Source organism: Anolis sagrei, chromosome 13, assembly GCF_037176765.1.
Source record: "Anolis sagrei isolate rAnoSag1 chromosome 13, rAnoSag1.mat, whole genome shotgun sequence".
Lineage (NCBI taxonomy): Eukaryota > Metazoa > Chordata > Lepidosauria > Squamata > Dactyloidae > Anolis > Anolis sagrei.
The window spans coordinates 3,066,148-3,084,169 of NC_090033.1; the positions used below are offsets into that span (position 1 = coordinate 3,066,148).

The 18,022-nt window shown below is 45.7% G+C and overlaps 1 protein-coding gene across 15 annotated transcripts in view; it reads left to right on the forward strand.

Annotated features, from left to right (window-relative positions):
- RERE (arginine-glutamic acid dipeptide repeats) overlaps nucleotides 1–18,022 on the forward strand; it is a 504,717-nt gene that overhangs the window by 403,543 nt on the left and 83,152 nt on the right. For all 15 annotated transcript variants that reach the window (XM_067472974.1, XM_067472980.1, XM_067472981.1 and 12 more), the window contains one exon: nucleotides 9,890–9,970. In XM_067472974.1, coding sequence (XP_067329075.1) covers nucleotides 9,890–9,970 — 81 coding nt within the window. The remainder of the gene's footprint in view (nucleotides 1–9,889; nucleotides 9,971–18,022) is intronic.

The window sequence follows — 18,022 nt, forward strand, 5'->3', positions numbered from 1 at the left end:
CATTTTGGCGGGAAGCCTTAGCATTGAACGGTTGTGTTGTTAAAGTGAAAAGTAATGCCTCCACCTTCATAACTCCTCAACAGATGGCAGTACTGGTATGCGGCAGGTACTGGCTTCTTCAGTAGACTCTCCTCTACAGTTCCATTTTGGCGGGAAGCCTTAGCATTGAACGGTTGAGTTGTTAAAGTGAAAAGTAATGCCTCCACCTTCATAACTCCTCAACAGATGACAGTACTGGTATGCGGCAGGTACTGGCTTCTTCAGTAGACTCTCCTCTACAGTTCCATTTTGGCAGGAAGCCTTAGCAGAAAAAGTAATGCCTCCACCTTCGTAACTCCTCGACAGATGGCAGTACTGGTATGCAGCAGGTACTGGCTTCTTCAGTAGACTCTCCTCTACAGTTCCGTTTTGGCAGGAAGCCTTAGCAGAAAAGGTAATGCCTCCACCTTCATAACTCCTCGACAGATGGCAGTACTGGTATGCAGCAGGTTCTGGCTTCTTCAGTAGACTCTCCTCTACAGTTCCATTTTGGCAGGAAGCCTTAGCAGAAAAAGTAATGCCTCCACCTTCATAACTCCTCGACAGATGGCAGTACTGGTATGCAGCAAGTACTGGCTTCTTCAGTAGACTCTCCTCTATAGTTCCATTTTGGCAGGAAGCCTTAGCAGAAAAAGTAACACCTCTACCTTTGTAACTCCTGAACAGATGGCAGTACTGGTATGCAGCAAGTACTGGCTTCTTCAGTAGACTCTCCTCTATAGTTCCATTTTGGCAGGAAGCCTTAGCAGAAAAAGTAACACCTCTACCTTTGTAACTCCTGAACAGATGGCAGTGCTGGTATGCAACAGGTACTGGCTTGTTCAGTAGACTCTCCTCTACAGGTCCATTTTGGCAGGAAGCCTTAGCAGAAAAAGTAATGCCTCCACCTTCGTAACTCCTCAACAGATGGCAGTACTGGTATACGGCAGGTACTGGCTTTTTCAGTAGACTCTCCTCTACAGTTCCATTTTGGCAGGAAGCCTTAGCAGAAAAAGTAATGCCTCCACCTTCATAACTCCTCAACAGATGGCAGTACTGGTATACGGCAGGTACTGGCTTCTTCAGTAGACTCTCCTCTACAGTTCCATTTTGGCAGGAAGCCTTAGCAGAAAAAGTAATGCCTCCACCTTGGTAATTCCTCAACAGATGGCAGAACTGGTATGCGGCAGGTACTGGCTTGTTCAGTAGACTCTTCTCTACAGTTCCATTTTATCAGGAAGCCTTGGCATTGAATGGTTGTGTTGTTAAAGTGCGAAGTATGGAACCCTGCGCAGACGGTCGGTCAATGCGACTTAAGCGACGTGCAGTCATTGAATTCTTGAGAGCAGAAGGTGTCACCCCAAAGGAAATTCATCAAAGAATGCAAGCTGTTTATGGTGAAGTCAACATTGAAACTGAAATACAACACCACCTGAGCTCTGCAAGTGCAGCATTCTTCCGAATGAAGCAAAGAGTGTTTGAGGACCGGGACATGCGTAGGGAGACCAAGGTGCTTGTTTATAAAGCTATTGTCCTCCCAACCCTGCTATACACCTGTGAGACGTGGACAGTCTACAGACGTCACATGCAACTCCTGGAACGATTCCATCAGCGTTGCCTCCAAAAATTCCTGCAAATCTCTTGGGAAGACAAGTGGACAAATGTCAGCATGCTGGAAGAAGCAAAGACCACCAGCATTGAAACGGTGGTCCTCCGCCATCAACTCCACTGGATCGGCTACTTGTCTGGATGCTCGACCACCGTCTCCCAGTGCAGTTGCTCTACTCTGAATTCAAGAACGGAAAAGGGAATGTTGGTGGGCAGGAAAAGAGATTGAAAGATGGGCTCAAAGCCAACCTTAAAAACTCTGGCATAGACACTGAGAAATGGGAAGCTCTGTCCCTTGAGTGCTCTTGCTGGAGGTCAGCTGTGACCAGCAGTGCTGTAGTATTTGAAGCGGCACGAATGGAGGGCGAAAGAGAGAATTGTGCGAAGAGAAAGGCGTGTCAAGCCAACCCCAAGTGGGACCGCCTTCCACCTGGAAACTGATGCCCTCACTGCAGGAAAACATGCAGGTCAAGAATAGGATTCCACAGTCACCTATGTACCCACCGCCAGTGCACCGATCTTGGAATACAATCCTACTCGAACAATGAGGGATCGACTAAGTAAATGTGATTGACTATGGACAGACCTTGGTTATGAGTCTGGATTTGGATTTGTCTTATTTTAAACAGATGTTTTAATTTTGCTGTTTCACCTAATGTCTAAGTGTGATTTTGTTAGTCCTGTTGTCGTCTAAAGGGTGCCGGTTGTGAGCCACCCTGAGTCCACCTTTGGGGGTGAGAAGGGCAGATATAAATATCTAAAATAAATAAATATTAACTGCTCATTAGTTAGTCCAACTGGACTTTCGTTTTCACCCTCTGAGCTCAGATCTGTTTCTGACCTTACTTCCCTAGCAAAGTGCCTTTCAGGAATGTGGCCTTCAGACACAGACTGCTCATTTTCAAGGCCTAAATCTCTTGCTGGCTTTCCTGCTGACTTGCAGACCCCAAATCCCCACTAACAGGCCCAGAATCCCCAGAAAGATCAGTTCTTAACACAGAACCCTTTAAAAAGATATTTTTGTATTTTCCCTGGGAGAGATTTTAGATAGCTTAAAAATAAATCCAACTTGTACAGTCATTTTGTGACTCGGCATAAGGTTATTTTGGTGAAGTACTGGGACGTATTTAGATTGGCTCTGGACCCGTAAAAATAAGAGCACAGATCCGGTGTTATCTTTTATCTGATATGAAGTCTTACATTCTTATATTCTGCACTTTTGAACCATCAATAATCTTTTACTTACTTTACTTACTTAGGTGATCTCTCGTTGCTTGAGGATGATGGGCTTCTAGATGTGTTGTCTTGGCCGTGGCTCCGTAAGTAGCTGTGGAGCCCTCGTAGCTCGAGGATGATGGTCTTCCAGATGTGGCATCTTGGCGGTGGGTCCGTAGGTAGCTGTGGAGCCCTCGTAGCTCGAGGATGATGGTCTTCCAGATATGATAGCTTAGCGGTGGGTCCATTGGTGGCTGTGGAGCCCTCGTAGCTCGAGGATGATGGTCTTCCAGATGTGGCATCTTGGCGGTGGGTCCGTAGGTAGCTGTGGAGCCCTCGTAACTCGAGGATGATGGTTTTCCAGATGTGGTGTCTTGGTGGTTTGTCCATAGGTGACTGTGGAGTCCTCGTATCTCGAGGATGATGGTCTTTCCAATTGGTGTCTTGGCGGTGGGTATGTAGGTGGCCGTGGAGCCCTCATAGGTATGAATGATGGTCTTCCAGATGTGGTGTCTTGGCAAGGGGTCCGTAGGTGGCTGTGGAGCCCTCGTAGCTCGAGGATGATGGTCTTCCAGATGTGTGTCTTGGCGGTGGGTCCATAGGTGGCTGTGGAGCCCTCGTAGCTCGAGGATGATGGTCTTCCAGATGTGTGTCTTGGCGGTGGGTTCGTAGGTGGCTGTGGGGCCCTCGTAGCTCGAGGATGATGGTCTTCCAGATGTGGCATCTTGGCGGTGGGTCCGTAGGTAGCTGTGGAGCCCTCGTAGCTCGAGGATGATGGTCTTCCAGATGTGGTGTCTTGGTGGTTTGTCCATAGGTGGCTGTGGAGTCCTCGTATCTCGAGGATGATGGTCTTTCCAATTGGTGTCTTGGCGGTGGGTATGTGGGTGGCTGTGGAGCCCTCGTAGGTATGAATGATGGTCTTCCAGATGTGGTGTCTTGGCAAGGGGTCCGTAGGTGGCTGTTGAGCCCTCGTAGCTCGAGGATGATGGTCTTCCAGATGTGTGTCTTGGCGGTGGGTCCGTAGGTGGCTGTGGAGCCCTCGTAGCTCGAGGATGATGGTCTTCCAGATGTGGTGTCTTGCTGGTGGGTCTCTAGGTGGCTGTGGAGCCCTATCCTTGATCCGCATGTTCTCCCGCAGTGAGGACATCGGTTTCCAGGCGGAAGGCGATCCTGGTCAGGGTTGGCTTGACGTTCCTTACTCTTGACATGTTTCTCCCTTTCGCCCTCCATTTGTGCCTCTTCAAATTCCACACCACTGCTGGTCACAGCTGACCTCCAGTTAGAGCGCTCAAGGGCCAGGGCTTCCCAGTTCTCTGAGTCTATGCCACAGTTTTTGAGGTTTACTTTAAGCCCATTTTTCAATCTCTTGTAAGCTTCTGCGAAAGTGTTTAGAGTGGCTTGTAGGTCTTCTTCTGAATGCGCACAGATGATGTTGTCATCAGCATATTGGAGTTCCACAATTGATGTAGGTCTTCTTCTGAATGCACACAGACTACATTATCATCAGCATATTGGAATTCTATAACGGATGTTGTAGGTCTTCTTCTGAATGCACACAGACTACGTTATCATCAGCATATTGGAGTCTATAAATGATGTAGATCTTCTGAATGCACACAGACTACATTGTCATCAGCATATTGGAGTTCTATAACTGATATTGTATGTGTTCTTCTGAATGCACACAGACTACGTTATCATCAGCATATTGGAGTTCTATAACTGATGTTGTAGGTCTTCTGAATGCACACAGACTACATTATCATCAGCATATTGGAGTTCTATAACTGATGTTGTAGGTCTTCTGAATGCACACAGACTATGTTATCATCAACATATTGGAGTTCTATAACTGATGTTGTAGGTCTTCTGAATGCACACAGACTACATTATCATCAGCATATTGGAGTTCTATAATCAGTGTTGTAGGTCTTCTGAATGCGCAGACACTGCATTATCATCAGAATATTGGAGTTCTGTAATCAGTGTTGTAGGTCTTCTTCTGAAAGTGCAGAGACTGCGTTATCATCGGCGTATTAGAGTTCTATAACAGATGTTGTAACCTTGGTTTTGGCTTTCAGTCTGCTGAGGTTAAATAGCTTGCCATCTGTCTGATTGATGCTTTCCACCCTGGTGGGAAGCTTCCCATCAACAAGATGAAGATGGAAAATAAGGTTGGGACAATAACACATCATCCCTGTTTGACACCTGATTCCAACTTAAATGGGTCACTTTGGGAGCCACTGCTGTCCAAGACTGTTACCATCATGGAGGAGCCGCAGAATTTCACAAATTTGTTAGGGCGCCCGATTTTTTGCAGGATGGTCCAGAGAGTGCTGCGATTCACTTTGTCAAATGCAGAGGTGGCTCTAGGTAATTTTTAAGTATAAGCAAACACCGGGACGCAGTGGAGCAGTGGGTTAAAGCACTGAGCTGCTGAGCTTGTTGATCGAAAGGTCGCAGGTTCGATTCCGGGGAGCGGCGTGAGCTTCCGCTGTCAGCCCTAGCTTCTGCCAACCTAGCAGTTCGAAAACATGCAAATGTGAGTAGATCAATAGGTACCGCTCCGGCGGGAAGGTAATGGCGCTCTACGCAGTCATGCCAGTGGCCACATGACCTTGGAGGTGTCTACGGACAACGCTGGCTCTTTGGCTTAGAAATGGAGATGAGCACCACACCCCAGAGTCAGACATGACTGGACTTAATGTCAGGGGACTACCTTTACCTTTACCTAAGCAAACATTATTTTAGAGCCTCCCCCCCCCCCCCAACCAATCATTGATTTTCTGTTTGTTGTGGGAGTTCTGTGTGCCATATTTGGTTCAATTCCATCATTGGTGGAGTTCAGCATGCTCTTTGATTGTAGGTGAACTATACAGTAACTACAACTTACATATGTCAAGTAGGGCTGGGCAACCACGGAAAAAATTGTTTCTAAACTCGATTCGTTTTTAGGGGGGTTTTTGCGTTTCGTTTTTTTAAAGAATTCCGAAATTTTTCTTCAAAAAAGTTCGATATTTACGAAATTTCGGAAATTACGAAACAATTTCGAAACAATAACGAATCGATTCGTTAATGGCGGACGCGATTGCGCAGTACGCTAAAAAAACCTCCAAATGGGACAGAGGGAACTTCTGAAGCTTACCTCTCCTTCTGTTGTTGACTGTGGGTGTGATAAATTTTTTTTTAATCACTGATAAAACAAACAACAACCATAAAACTTGCACCAGACATACGGAAATAATAACGAAATATTATTATTATTATTATTATTTGCTTTATTTCTATACCGCATTTTTCAGCCCTTGACAGGCGACTCAAAGCGGTTTACATGGTTCAATTATCAAACAGTGTCAGTGCAATTAAAACATAACAATGCAACAAACAGGATCAACAGCATCAATCCTCAACAGTTAACAATCAACAAGACAGATCAACAAAACAGACATAACATAACGCCTCAGTTGATATCAGATCCGTTCTCATAATCCTTGTGCCATTCCTATGTTCCATTTACCGTCTTCCTATGATTGGTTGCACTGCTTAACCAAATGCTTGTTCATAAAGCCAGATCTTAACCATTCTCCGAAACGTCAGCAGCGAAGGTGCCTGTCTGATGTCTGCCGGTAGGGCATTCCATAGCCGAGGGGCCACCACTGAGAAGGCCCTGTCTCTCGTCCCCGCCAAGCGCGAAATAATAACGAAACAATTTCGAAACGATTACGAAACAATTACGAAATAAATTTTAAAAATTCGTTTCGATTTTTAGTTGCTCCTGAATGGTTCAATATCGCTTCGTTATCAAAAAAAAAAATAACGAATTACGAAATTAACAAACGAAACCGCCCAGCCCTAATGTCAAGGTCTGTTTTCCCTCAAGAGCGCCTGAAGAGCTCCCCTGGGCAAACTGAAGTATACTGCAACGGCTTACTTTGCGTACAAGCCCTATGAGGAGCGGCTTAGGGAACTGGGTATGTTTAGCCTGAAGAAGAGAAGGCTGAGAGGAGATATGATAGCCATGTATAAATATGTGAGAGGAAGCCACAAGGAGGAGGAGGGAGCAAGCTTGTTTTCTGCTTCCTTGGAGACTAGGATGTGGAACAATGGCTTCAAACTACAAGAGAGGAGATTCCACCTGAACATTAGGAAGAACTTCCTGACTGTGAGAGCCGTTCAGCAGTGGAACTCTCTGCCATGGAGTGTGGTGGAGGCTCCTTCTTTGGAAGCTTTTAAGCAGAGCCTGGATGGCCATTTGTCAGGGGTGATTTGAATGCAATATTCCTGCTTCTTGGCAGAATGGGGTCGGACTGGATGGCCCAGGAGGTCTCTTCCAACTCTGATTCTATGATTCGATTATTCTATGAAACCACCCAGCCCTAATGTCAAGGTCTGTTTTCCCTCAAGAGCGCCTGAAGAGCTCCCCTGGGCAAACTGAAGTATACTGCAACGGCTTACTTTGCGTATGGGTTGAGCCGCCCCTGTGCCCAGAGAGCGCTGCGATTCACGGTGTCGAACGCCGAGTGTTGAAATGGCCTTGCGGTGAATCCTACCTCGCCGATCCAGGCCATCTTTTGCGGTGAGCCCAGTGGCTCTTCCTCCTCTCTCTCTCTCTCTCTCTCTCTCTCTCTCTCTGTGCCGCTGCTCAGCTCAGCCCAGCTCAGATCACATGTGAAGCTGCCTCCTCCTCCTCCTCCTCCTCCACCGCTGCCTCCTTCCACCCTTCCTTCCTTCCTCCCTTCCCTATCTTCGTAGTCCTCCCTGGAAGAAGCGGCCACAGGACCGCCCCACCTGAAGGCGACCCAGCAGACGGGACCCAGGTTTGGCCTCTCGCCTGACTTCCTTCTCCCATTCCCCCTTTCCTTCCCAGGGAGAGAATGGCTCGCTTCCTCTCTCTGTCTGGGCTTTGGGCTTGTGTTTGTTGTGTTGGACTTCTTCTTCTCCTTCGCCTTCTCCGCTCTCCCTTGGAGAGATCATCCATCCCTAACCTTTGCCGGGGAATCCTCTTTTGGACTTCGTAGGCTCTCCGATTTGAAAAATTACCCCCCTTTCGCTGTTCCTTACTTGGATGTGTATGTGTTACAAGGAGCAGGGAGTATTTCCTCCAAGTCTTGATGTGCGTTGTGGTTTTGGTGTTGTTGTCAAGCGACTGATCATTAGCCAAAGTGAGCAAAAGGCGCCGGTGACTCTGGATGTTGAAGCTGAACATGGATTGTTGTTGTGACTGTTTCAAATTTATTTACAACAATTTCTCTTTGGATGTTGAAGCTGAACATGGGTTGTTGTTGTTGTCACTGTTTCAAATGAAAGAAAACTACAATTTCTATTTGGATGTTGAAGCTGAACATGGGTTGTTGTTGTTACTGTTTCAAATTTATTTACAACAATTTCTATTTGGATGTTGAAGCTGAACATGGGTTGTTGTTGTTGTCACTGTTTCAAATGAAAGAAAACCAACAATTTGTATTTGGATGTTGAAGCTGAACGTGGGTTGTTGTTGTTGTTACTGTTTCAATTGAAAGAAAACTGCAACAATTTCTATTTGGATGTTGAAGCTGAACATGGGTTGTTGTTGTTGTTGTTGTTACTGTTTCACATGAAAGAAAACTACAACAATTTCTATTTGGATGCTGAAGCTGAACATGGGTTGTTGTTGTTGCTGTTGTTGTCACTGTTTCAAATGAAAGAAAACCAACAATTTCTATTTGGATGCTGAAGCTGAACATGGGTTGTTGTTGTTGTTGTTGTTACTGTTTCACATGAAAGAAAACTACAACAATTTCTATTTGGATGTTGAAGCTGAACATGGGTTGTTGTTGTTGCTGTTGTCACTGTTTCAAATGAAAGAAAACTGCAACAATTTGTATTTGGATGTTGAAGCTGAACGTGTGTTGTTGTTGTTGTTATTGTTTCAATTGAAAGAAAACGGCAACAATTTCTATTTGGATGTTGAAGCTGAACATGGGTTGTTGTTGTTGTTGTCACTGTTTCAAATGAAAGAAAATACAACAATTTCTATTTGGATGTTGAAGCTGAACATGGGTTGTTGTTGTTGTTGTTGTTGTTGTTGTTGTTGTCTCAAACAGAAAAAAACACTACAGCAATTTGAACGAAAGGCCCGGGTAACTCTGGATGTTGAAGCTGAACATAGATTGTTGTTGTTGTTGTTTTTGTTGTTTCAAATGAAAAAAACACTACAACAATTTGAACGAAAGGCACCGGCAACTGTGGATGTTGAAGCTGAACATGGATTGTTGTTATTGTTCTTGTTGTTATTGTTATTGCTTCAAACAAAAAAAAACACTACAACAATTTGAACGAAAAACACCCGCGACTCTGGATGTTGAAGCTGAACATGAATTGTTGTTGTTGTTGTTGTTGTTGTTGTTTCAAACGAAAGAAAACACTACAGCTATTTAAACGAAATGTGCCAGGGACTCTGGATGTTGACGCAGAACATGGGTTGTTGTTGTTGTTTCCTTGTTGTTGTTTCATACGAAAGAAAACACCACAGCAATTTGAACGAAAGATGCCGGCAATTCTGGATGTTGAAGCTGAACATTGATTGTTGTTATTATTATTGTTGTTAATGTTATTGTTTCAAACGAAAGAAAACACTACAACAATTTGAACGATAGGTGCTGGCATCTCAGGATGTTGAAGCTGAACATGGATTGTTGTTATTGTTCTTGTTGTTATTGTTATTGTTTCAAACGGAAAGAAAACACTACAACAATTTGAAAAGCACCGGCGACTCTGGATGTTGAAGTTGAACATGAATTATTGTTGTTTCAACGAAAGTAAACACTACAGCAATGTGATTTTCCTGGGAGAGGTTTTATTTGGACGGGAACGAGAGAACGAACTTTTCCGATTGACTTGGAAACCTTTGAGGGTTACTATTATGTGGGGGTGGGGGGGGGGCAAACATACCTTCCCCCTTTCCTTTGCTTGTTTACCTTACCCCACAGCCCTTGGGGTAGGAACTTGGATTAGTCAGACAGGTCCTTTTCTCCTCCCAACTCAGGGATCTCTCTTTGTTTTGACGCAGAAACGGTTCATCAAAGGCCTCCGACAGTACGGAAAGAACTTCTTCCGGATCCGAAAAGAGCTGCTTCCCAATAAGGAGACCGTGAGTATCCCTGGACTTTATGTAACTTGCTCTCTCTCTCTCTCTCTCTCCCTCCTTTTTTTATTTTTGCTGTTCTGCATTCCTCCATTTGATCTCGCAGAGCGGTCGGCGTTTAACCCTGTGTTGGGTCTTTGACTCTCCCTGTTTGGACAGTTCCGCATGGAAGAAGCGGTTGTTTTCCAACGGGTCGTTTTCCAAAGCATTGCGCCGTCGTATTGAAATGCGTTGTCAATCCGTGCGGCTTGATCAAATGGCGATGGGTAGTATTTATAGCAAACTAGCCGTCCCCTGCCACGAGTTGCTGTGGCCCACCCTGGTGATCTGGAAATTAAAGTAATTAGAAAATGTTGGTTTCTAATATATGTAATTTCTTTCTGCTTGTGGGTAAACAGTATTCCTTGTTGTTCGTTTATCAGTGTTGATGTGGAGATTGTCTGGTTTGCCTACTCTGGAACAGGCAACATATCATTGCCCTTCTTTAGGAGTCCCTTTCACATCTATGATACTATATCTGTGTGTGTATGGATTATATATATATCTATCTATATCTATGGCTGGATGGCTCTCTGTCAGGAGGGCTTTGATTATGTTTTCTTGCCCTGGCTGAACTGGATGGCCTTAAGTATTTTCTGTTGGCCATGGGGGTTCTGTGTGGGAAGTTTGCCCCAATTCTGTCGTTTGTGGGGTTCAGCATGCTCTTTGATTATAGGTGAACTATAAATTCCTGTAACTACAACTCCCAATTGTCAAGGCCTATTTCCCCCAAACTCCATCTGTGTTCATATTTGGGCATATGCAACATTCGTGCCAAGTGTGGTCCAGATCCATCATTGTTTGAGTCCACAGTGCTCTCTGGATGTAGATGAACTACAACTCCCAAACTCAAGGTCAATGCCCACCAAAACCTTCCAGTATTTTCTGTTGGTCGTGGGAGTTCTGTGTGGCAAGTTTGGTTCAGTTCCATCATTGGTGAGGTTCAGAATGCTCTTTGATTGTAGGTGAACTATAAATCCCAGTAAGTACAACTCCCAAATGTCAAGGTCTATTTCCCTCAAACTCCACCACTTTTCGTATTTGGGCATGTTGAGTATTAGTGCCATGTTTGGTCCATATCTATCATTGTTTCAGTCCACAGTGCTCTCTGGATGTACGTGAACTACAACTCCCAAACTCAAGGGCAATGACCACCAAACCCTTCCAGTATTTTCTGTTGGTTGTGGGAGTTCTGTGTGGCAAGTTTGGTTCAGTTCCATCATTGGTGAGGTTCAGAATGCTCTTTGATTGTAGGTAAACTATAAATCCCAGATCCATCATTGTTTGAGTCCACAGTGCTCTCTGGATGTACGTGAACTACAACTCCCAAACTCAAGGCCAATACCCACCAAATCTTTCCAGCATTTTCTCATGGAGCTCTGTGTCTCAAGTTTGGTTCAACTCCATTTTTGGTGAGTTCAGAGAGCTCGTTGATTAGAAGTGAGCTATAAATCCCAGTAACTACAACTCCCAAATATCATCTATCCATGTGTGTAGGTTTTCTGTCAACTGTGTGGCCCAATTGTTGATTGGGTTTACGGGTTTGTGAATGAGTAGGACATCTAGAGGTAGTTCAGTTCACCTTGGAGGAGGTGGGCTTCACAGATTCTTTTTGCCCGGTGTGCCAGGGCTTTCATTGTGTTTTGTTTTTTTTTTACTTGGGTGATGATTGGAGTCTTTATGTAGATATCTATCCATGTGTGTAGGTTTTCTGTAAACTGTGTGTCCTACTTGTTGATTGGGTTTGTGGGTTTGCAGATTAGTAGGACATCTAGAGGTAGTTCAGTTCCCGTTGGAGGAGGTGGATTTCACATATTCTTTTTGCATGATCTGCTAGGACTTTCATTGTGTTTCTTTGTTGACTTGGGTGATGGTTGGAGTTTTTATGTAGGCATCTCTCAATGTGTGTAGGTTTTCTGTCAACTGTGTGGCCCAATTGTTGATTGGGTTTGCGGATGAGTAGGACATCTAGAGGCAGTTTAGTTCACCATGGAGGAGGTGGGCTTCACATATTCTTTTTGCATGATCTACCAGGGCTTTCATTGTGTTTCTTTGTTGACTTGGGTGATAGTTGGAGTTTTTATGTAGGCATCTATCCATGTGTGTAGCTTTTCTGCAAACTGTGTGTCTCATTTGTTGATTGGGTTTGAGGATGAGTAGGACATCTAGAGGCAGTTTAGTTCACCATGGAGGAGGTGGATTTCACATATTCTTTTTGCATGATCTGCCAGGGCTTTCATTGTGTTTCTTTGTTGACTTGGGTGATGGTTGGAGTTTTTATGTAGGCATCTATCCATGTGTGTAGGTTTTCTGTCAACTGTGTGTCCTACTTGTTGATTGGGTTTGTGGGTTTGCGGATTAGTAGGACATCTAGAAGTAGTTTAGTTCACCTTGGAGGAGGTGGATTTCACATATTCTTTTTGCATGATCTGCCAGGGCTTTCATTGTGTTTCTTTGTTGACTTGGGTGATGGTTGGAGTTTTTATGTAGGCATCTATCAATGTGTGTAGGTTTTCTGTCAACTGTGTGGCCCAATTGTTGATTGGGTTTGCGGGTTTGTGGATGAGTAGGACATCTACAGGCAGTTTAGTTCACCATGGAGGAAGTGGGCTTCACAGAATCTTTTTGCACGGTCTGCCAGAGCTTTTATTGGACTTCTTTGTTGACTTGGGTGATGGTTGGAGTTTTTGTGTAGGTATCTATCCATGTGTGTGGGTTTTCTGTACACTGTGTGCCCCACTTGTTGGTTGGGTTTGAGGATGAGTAGGACATCTAGAGGTGGTTCAGTTCACCATGGAGGAGGTGGGCTTCACAGAATCTTCTTTACACGGTCTGCCAGAGCTTTTATTGGACTTCTTTGTTGACTTGGGTGATGGTTGGAGTTTTTGTGTAGGCATCTATCCATGTGTGTAGCTTTTCTGCAAACTGTGTGTCCCACTTGTTGATTGGGTTTGAGCATGAGATGTCAGGGGACTACCTACCTTTACCTTTAGGATATCTAGAGGTGGTTCTGTTCACCTTGGAGGAGGTGGATTTCACATATTCTTTTTGCACGGTCTGCCAGGGCTTCTTTGTTGACTTGGGTGATGGTTGGAGTTTTTATGTAGGCATCTATCCATGTGTGTAGGTCTTCTGTCAATTGGCCCAATTGTTGATGTGGTTTGCAGATGACTAGGACATCTAGAAATTGCACTTTTCCTTCATTTTCCATTTCCATGGTGAATTGGATATTTTGGGTGGATGTGGTTGACGTGGTCCAGGAACTGGTTGAGTTCTTCTTCTCCATGGCTCCAATTGGTGAAGGTGTCATCCACATATCTGAACCTTTTGTGGGATTTATAGTTGCTTTTTCTGGGGCTCGTTTCTCAAAATGGCCTTTCCTGGAGCTCTGGGAGATTTGGAACAGTGCAGATCTGATAGTTGTGGTTCTCTGGAAGCTTGGCTTTGTCGTAACCGGTGTGCCCTGTGGTTCAAAGACTCAGCAAGTGCCGTGCTGGAGAAGCCTTGCCTTCCAGGGACGAAAGAGCCACGAAAACGGTGGCGTTTCCCCTGTGTGGTCCTTTTGACGAATCCTTCAGCGTTGCTTGAGGAACACTTAATCATTGCGGAACCTCTTTGGCATGAAAATGTCCTCAGCTTCGTTGCCTGAATGGAGGGGAGGAAGTCATTGTGGTTGTGAGTCATGGTGTTCATTGACTTGAATAACAGGGGCTCGAAGAGTTGTCCTCGCGGGGCAGAAGGCAACTGTTGAGCTACTGTGTTGTGCGACAGAAGGATCTGTCATCATGAACGATGAATCGTAGCATCACATGAATCGGGTTGCAGTGCTTCCTGTGGAGTTGTCCTCAGTATTTGGGGCGTTTTTGTTTGTTTGTTTTTGGCCGTATGCAAACAACTACAAAGGACAGGCTTGAGTATAATTTTTAGGCCGAAAAATTATACTCAAGTCAAAGTTATTTATTTTTTTACTCTGTTATTACTCAAAGTGGGGAGGGGAGAGCAGGCGTGTTTGGCACATTGCAGTGTGGTGCACATGCGCATGCGAGGTGAGCGTGCAAGGCTGGAGGGAGGCTCGCTCCAGCAGTCCCTTCAAGGCATGGGGGTTCTGTGTGGGAAGTTTGGCCCAATTCTTTCATTGGTGGGGTTCAGAATGCTCATTGATTGTAGATGAACTATCAATTCAGAGTGTGGTGAGGATGCACATGCGCATGCGAGGTGAGCGTGCAAGGCTGGAGGGAGGCTTGCTCCGGCAGTGCCTTTAAGGCATGGGGGTTCTGTGTGGGAAGTTTGGCCCAATTCTATCATTGGTGGAGTTCAGAATGCTCATTGATTGTAGATGAACTATCAATTCAGAGTGTGGTGCGCATGCGCATGCGAGGTGAGCGTGCAAGGCTGGAGGGTGGCTCGCTCCAGCGGTCCCTTCAAGGCATGGAGGTTCTGTGTGGGAAGTTTGGCCCAATTCTATCATTGGTGGAGTTCAGAATGCTCATTGATTGTAGATGAACTATCAATTCAGAGTGTGGTGCGCATGCGCATGCGAGGTGAGCGTGCAAGGCTGGAGGGAGGCTCGCTCCAGCAGTCCCTTCAAGGCATGGAGGTTCTGTGTGGGAAGTTTGGCCCAATTCTATCATTAGTGGAGTTCAGAATGCTCATTGATTGTAGATGAACTATCAATTCAGAGTGTGGTGCGCATGCGCATGCGAGGTGAGCGTTCAAGGCTGGAGGGAGGCTCGCTCCAGCGGTCCCTTCAAGGCATGGGGGTTCTGTGTGGGAAGTTTGGCCCAATTCTATCATTAGTGGAGTTCAGAATGCTCATTGATTGTAGATGAACTATCAATTCAGAGTGTGGTGCACATGTGCATGCGAGGTGAGCATGCAAGGCTGGAGGGAGACTCACTCCAGCGATCCCTTCAAGGCATGGGGGTTCTGTGTGGGAAGTTTGGCCCAATTCTATCATTGGTGGAGTTCAGAATGCTCATTGATTGTAGATGAACTATCAATTCAGAGTGTGGTGCGCATGCGCATGCGAGGTGAGCGTGCAAGGCTGGAGGGTGGCTCGCTCCACCGGTCACTTCAAGGCATGGGGGTTCTGTGTGGGAAGTTTGACCCAATCCTATTGTTGATGGTATTCAGACTGCTTTTTGATTGTAAGTGAGCTATCAATCCCAGCAACTACAATTCCCAAAGGTCAAGGTCTATTTCCCCCAAACTCCACCAGTGTTCACATTTGGGCGCATTGAGTATCTGTGACAAGTTTGGTCCAGATCCATTGTTTGAATCCACAGTGCTCTCTGGATGTAGGTGAACTGCAACTCCCAAACTCAAGGTCAGTGCCCACCAAACCTTGCACAAATACCTGATACCCCAAATTTTAATACTGTATTTTCTGTTGGTTGTGGGAGTTCCGTGTGCCAAGTTTGGTTCAATTCCATCGTTGGTGTAGTTCAGAATGTTCTTTGATTGTATGTGAACTATAAATCCCAGCAACTAAAACAACTAGGAAGGTTGAGAAACACTGACCTAGAGCTTTGGAGATCTTCTGTTCAACCATTTCAAAGCTCTCTGCTTGAGTGGTGATGGCATGATCATCAGCATAGATGAAACTCATATCTATAGTTTGGGGTCACCACAACCTAAGGAACTGGATTATGGGTTTGTAGCCTTAGGAAGGTTGAGAAGCACTGACCTAGAGCTTTGGGGAGCTTCTGTTCAACCATTTCAAAGCTTCCTGCTTGAGCGGTGATGACATGATCATCAGCATAGATGAAACTCTTCATCACTTCTGGCATTTGTAGGGGTCACCACAACATGAGGAACTAGATTAAGGGTTTGCAGCATTAGGAAGGTTGAGAAACACTGGATTACAGGAAGAAGCATATTCGCCCCTTTCCTCCGCTCTTCTAAGACTTTGAACCTGCCAAATCCACCTACATTATGCTTTCCCTTTGCAAAGCTCCCCAAAGAAAATCCCATAAAAGTTGCACACTCTGTGAAATCGGAGCTCCGGCAGCTGCGGCTCAAACGCTACTTTGGTTGCAAATATGTAAAGCTTAACGTTTTAATGCCGGAAGACGAGGCCTTCAAGCCGAAGCGCTTCGCTTGGAGGAAAGAAGGCTGGGAGGAGACATGAGAGCCCTGCTTGAAGATCTGAAAGGAAGTCAAACTTGTTTTCTGATGCCCTGGAGACTAGGATAGGAGACAATGGATTCAATTGGCAGGCAAGGAAGGAGATTCCATCTGAACATTAGGAAGAACTTCCCGCACACCGAACACACACAGACGTTTCATGGACATCAGGAAGAATTTCCTGACTGTGAGAGCTGTTCAGCAGTGGAACTCTCTGCCTTGGAGTGTGGTGGAGGCTCCTTCTATGGAGGCTTTGAAACAGAGGCTGGATGGCCATCTGTTGTGGGTGCTTTGAATGATTTTTCCTGCTTCTTGGCAGAATGGGGTCAGACTGGATAGCCCATGAGGTCCCTTCCAACCCTAACCCTAGCCTTACCTTGCTAATGTCAGGTCACCATTCCCGCACACAGAACACATACAGACGTTACATGGACATCAGGAAGAACTTCCTGACTGTGAGAGCTGTTCAGCAGTGGAACTCTCTGCCCCAGAGTGTGGTGGCTTTGAAACAGAGGCTGGATGGCCATCTGTTGGGGGTGCTTTGAATGGATTTTGCTGCTTCTTGGCAGAATGTGGTTGGACTGGATAGCCCATGAGGTCCCTTCCAACCCTAACCCTAGCCTTACCTTGCTAATGTCGGGTTCCCATTCCCGCACACCGAACACATACAGACGTTTCATGGACATCAGGAAGAACTTCCTGACTGTGAGAGCTGTTCAGCAGTGGAACTCTCTGCCCCAGGGTGTGGTGGAGGCTTTGAAACAGAGGCTGGATGGCCATTTGTTGGGGGTGCTTTGAATGGATTTTGCTGCTTCTTGGCAGGGAGTTGGACTGGATGGCCCATGAGGTCCCTTCCAACCCTAACCCTAGCCCTAGCCTCCCCTGGCTAATGTCGGGTCCCCGTTCCCGCACACCGAACACACTCAGACATTTCATGGACACCAGGAAGAACTTCCTGATGGTGAGAGCTGTTCAGCAGTGGAACTCTCTACCCCAGGATGTGGTAGAGGCTTTGAAACAGAGGCTGGATGGCCATCAGTTGGGGTTGCTTTGAATTGATTTTTCTGCTTCTTGGCAGGGGGTTGGACTGGATAGTCCATGAGGTCCCTTCCAACCCTAACCCTAGCCCTAGCCTTCCCTGGCTAATGCCGGGTCCCCGTTCCCGCACACCGAACACACACAGACATTTCATGGACACAAGGAAGAACTTCCTGATGGTGAGAGCTGTTCAGCAGTGGAACTCTCTACCTCAGGATGTGGTGGAGTCTCCTTCTATGAAGGCTTTGAAACAGAGACTGGATGGCCATCTGTTGGGAGTACTTTGAATGGATTTTCCTGCTTCTTGGCAGAGGGTTGGACTGGATAGCCCATGAGGTCCCTTCCAACCCTAACCCTAGATTCCAAATTTCAGATCTGATGTGGCAACTCTCTGGTGAGATATCCATGTCCAGAAGGGTATGTCACGGATGAATCCTTGCCCTCACCCCACTCAACATATTCATAAATGATATTGAGGATACACTTTTGGACCCCAATGGACACTTGCCCAAGCTGTGTCTCTCAACCTTCCTAATGCCGCGACCCCTTAATACAGTTCCTAATGTGGTGGTGGCCCCCCAACCATCGCATTATTTTTGTAGCAAAACTATAATTTTGCTACTGTTATGAATCATAATGTAAATATCTGATATGCAGGATGTGTTTTCATTCACTGGAATACCCGATACACCCAACTTTGAATACTGGTGGGGTTGGGGAGGGATTGATTTTGTCATTTGGGAGTTGTAGTTGCTGGGATTTATGGTTCAGCTATGATCAAAGAGCATTCTGAACTCCACCAATGATGGAATAGAACCAAACTTGACAGCTCTCCCATGACAAACAGAAAATATT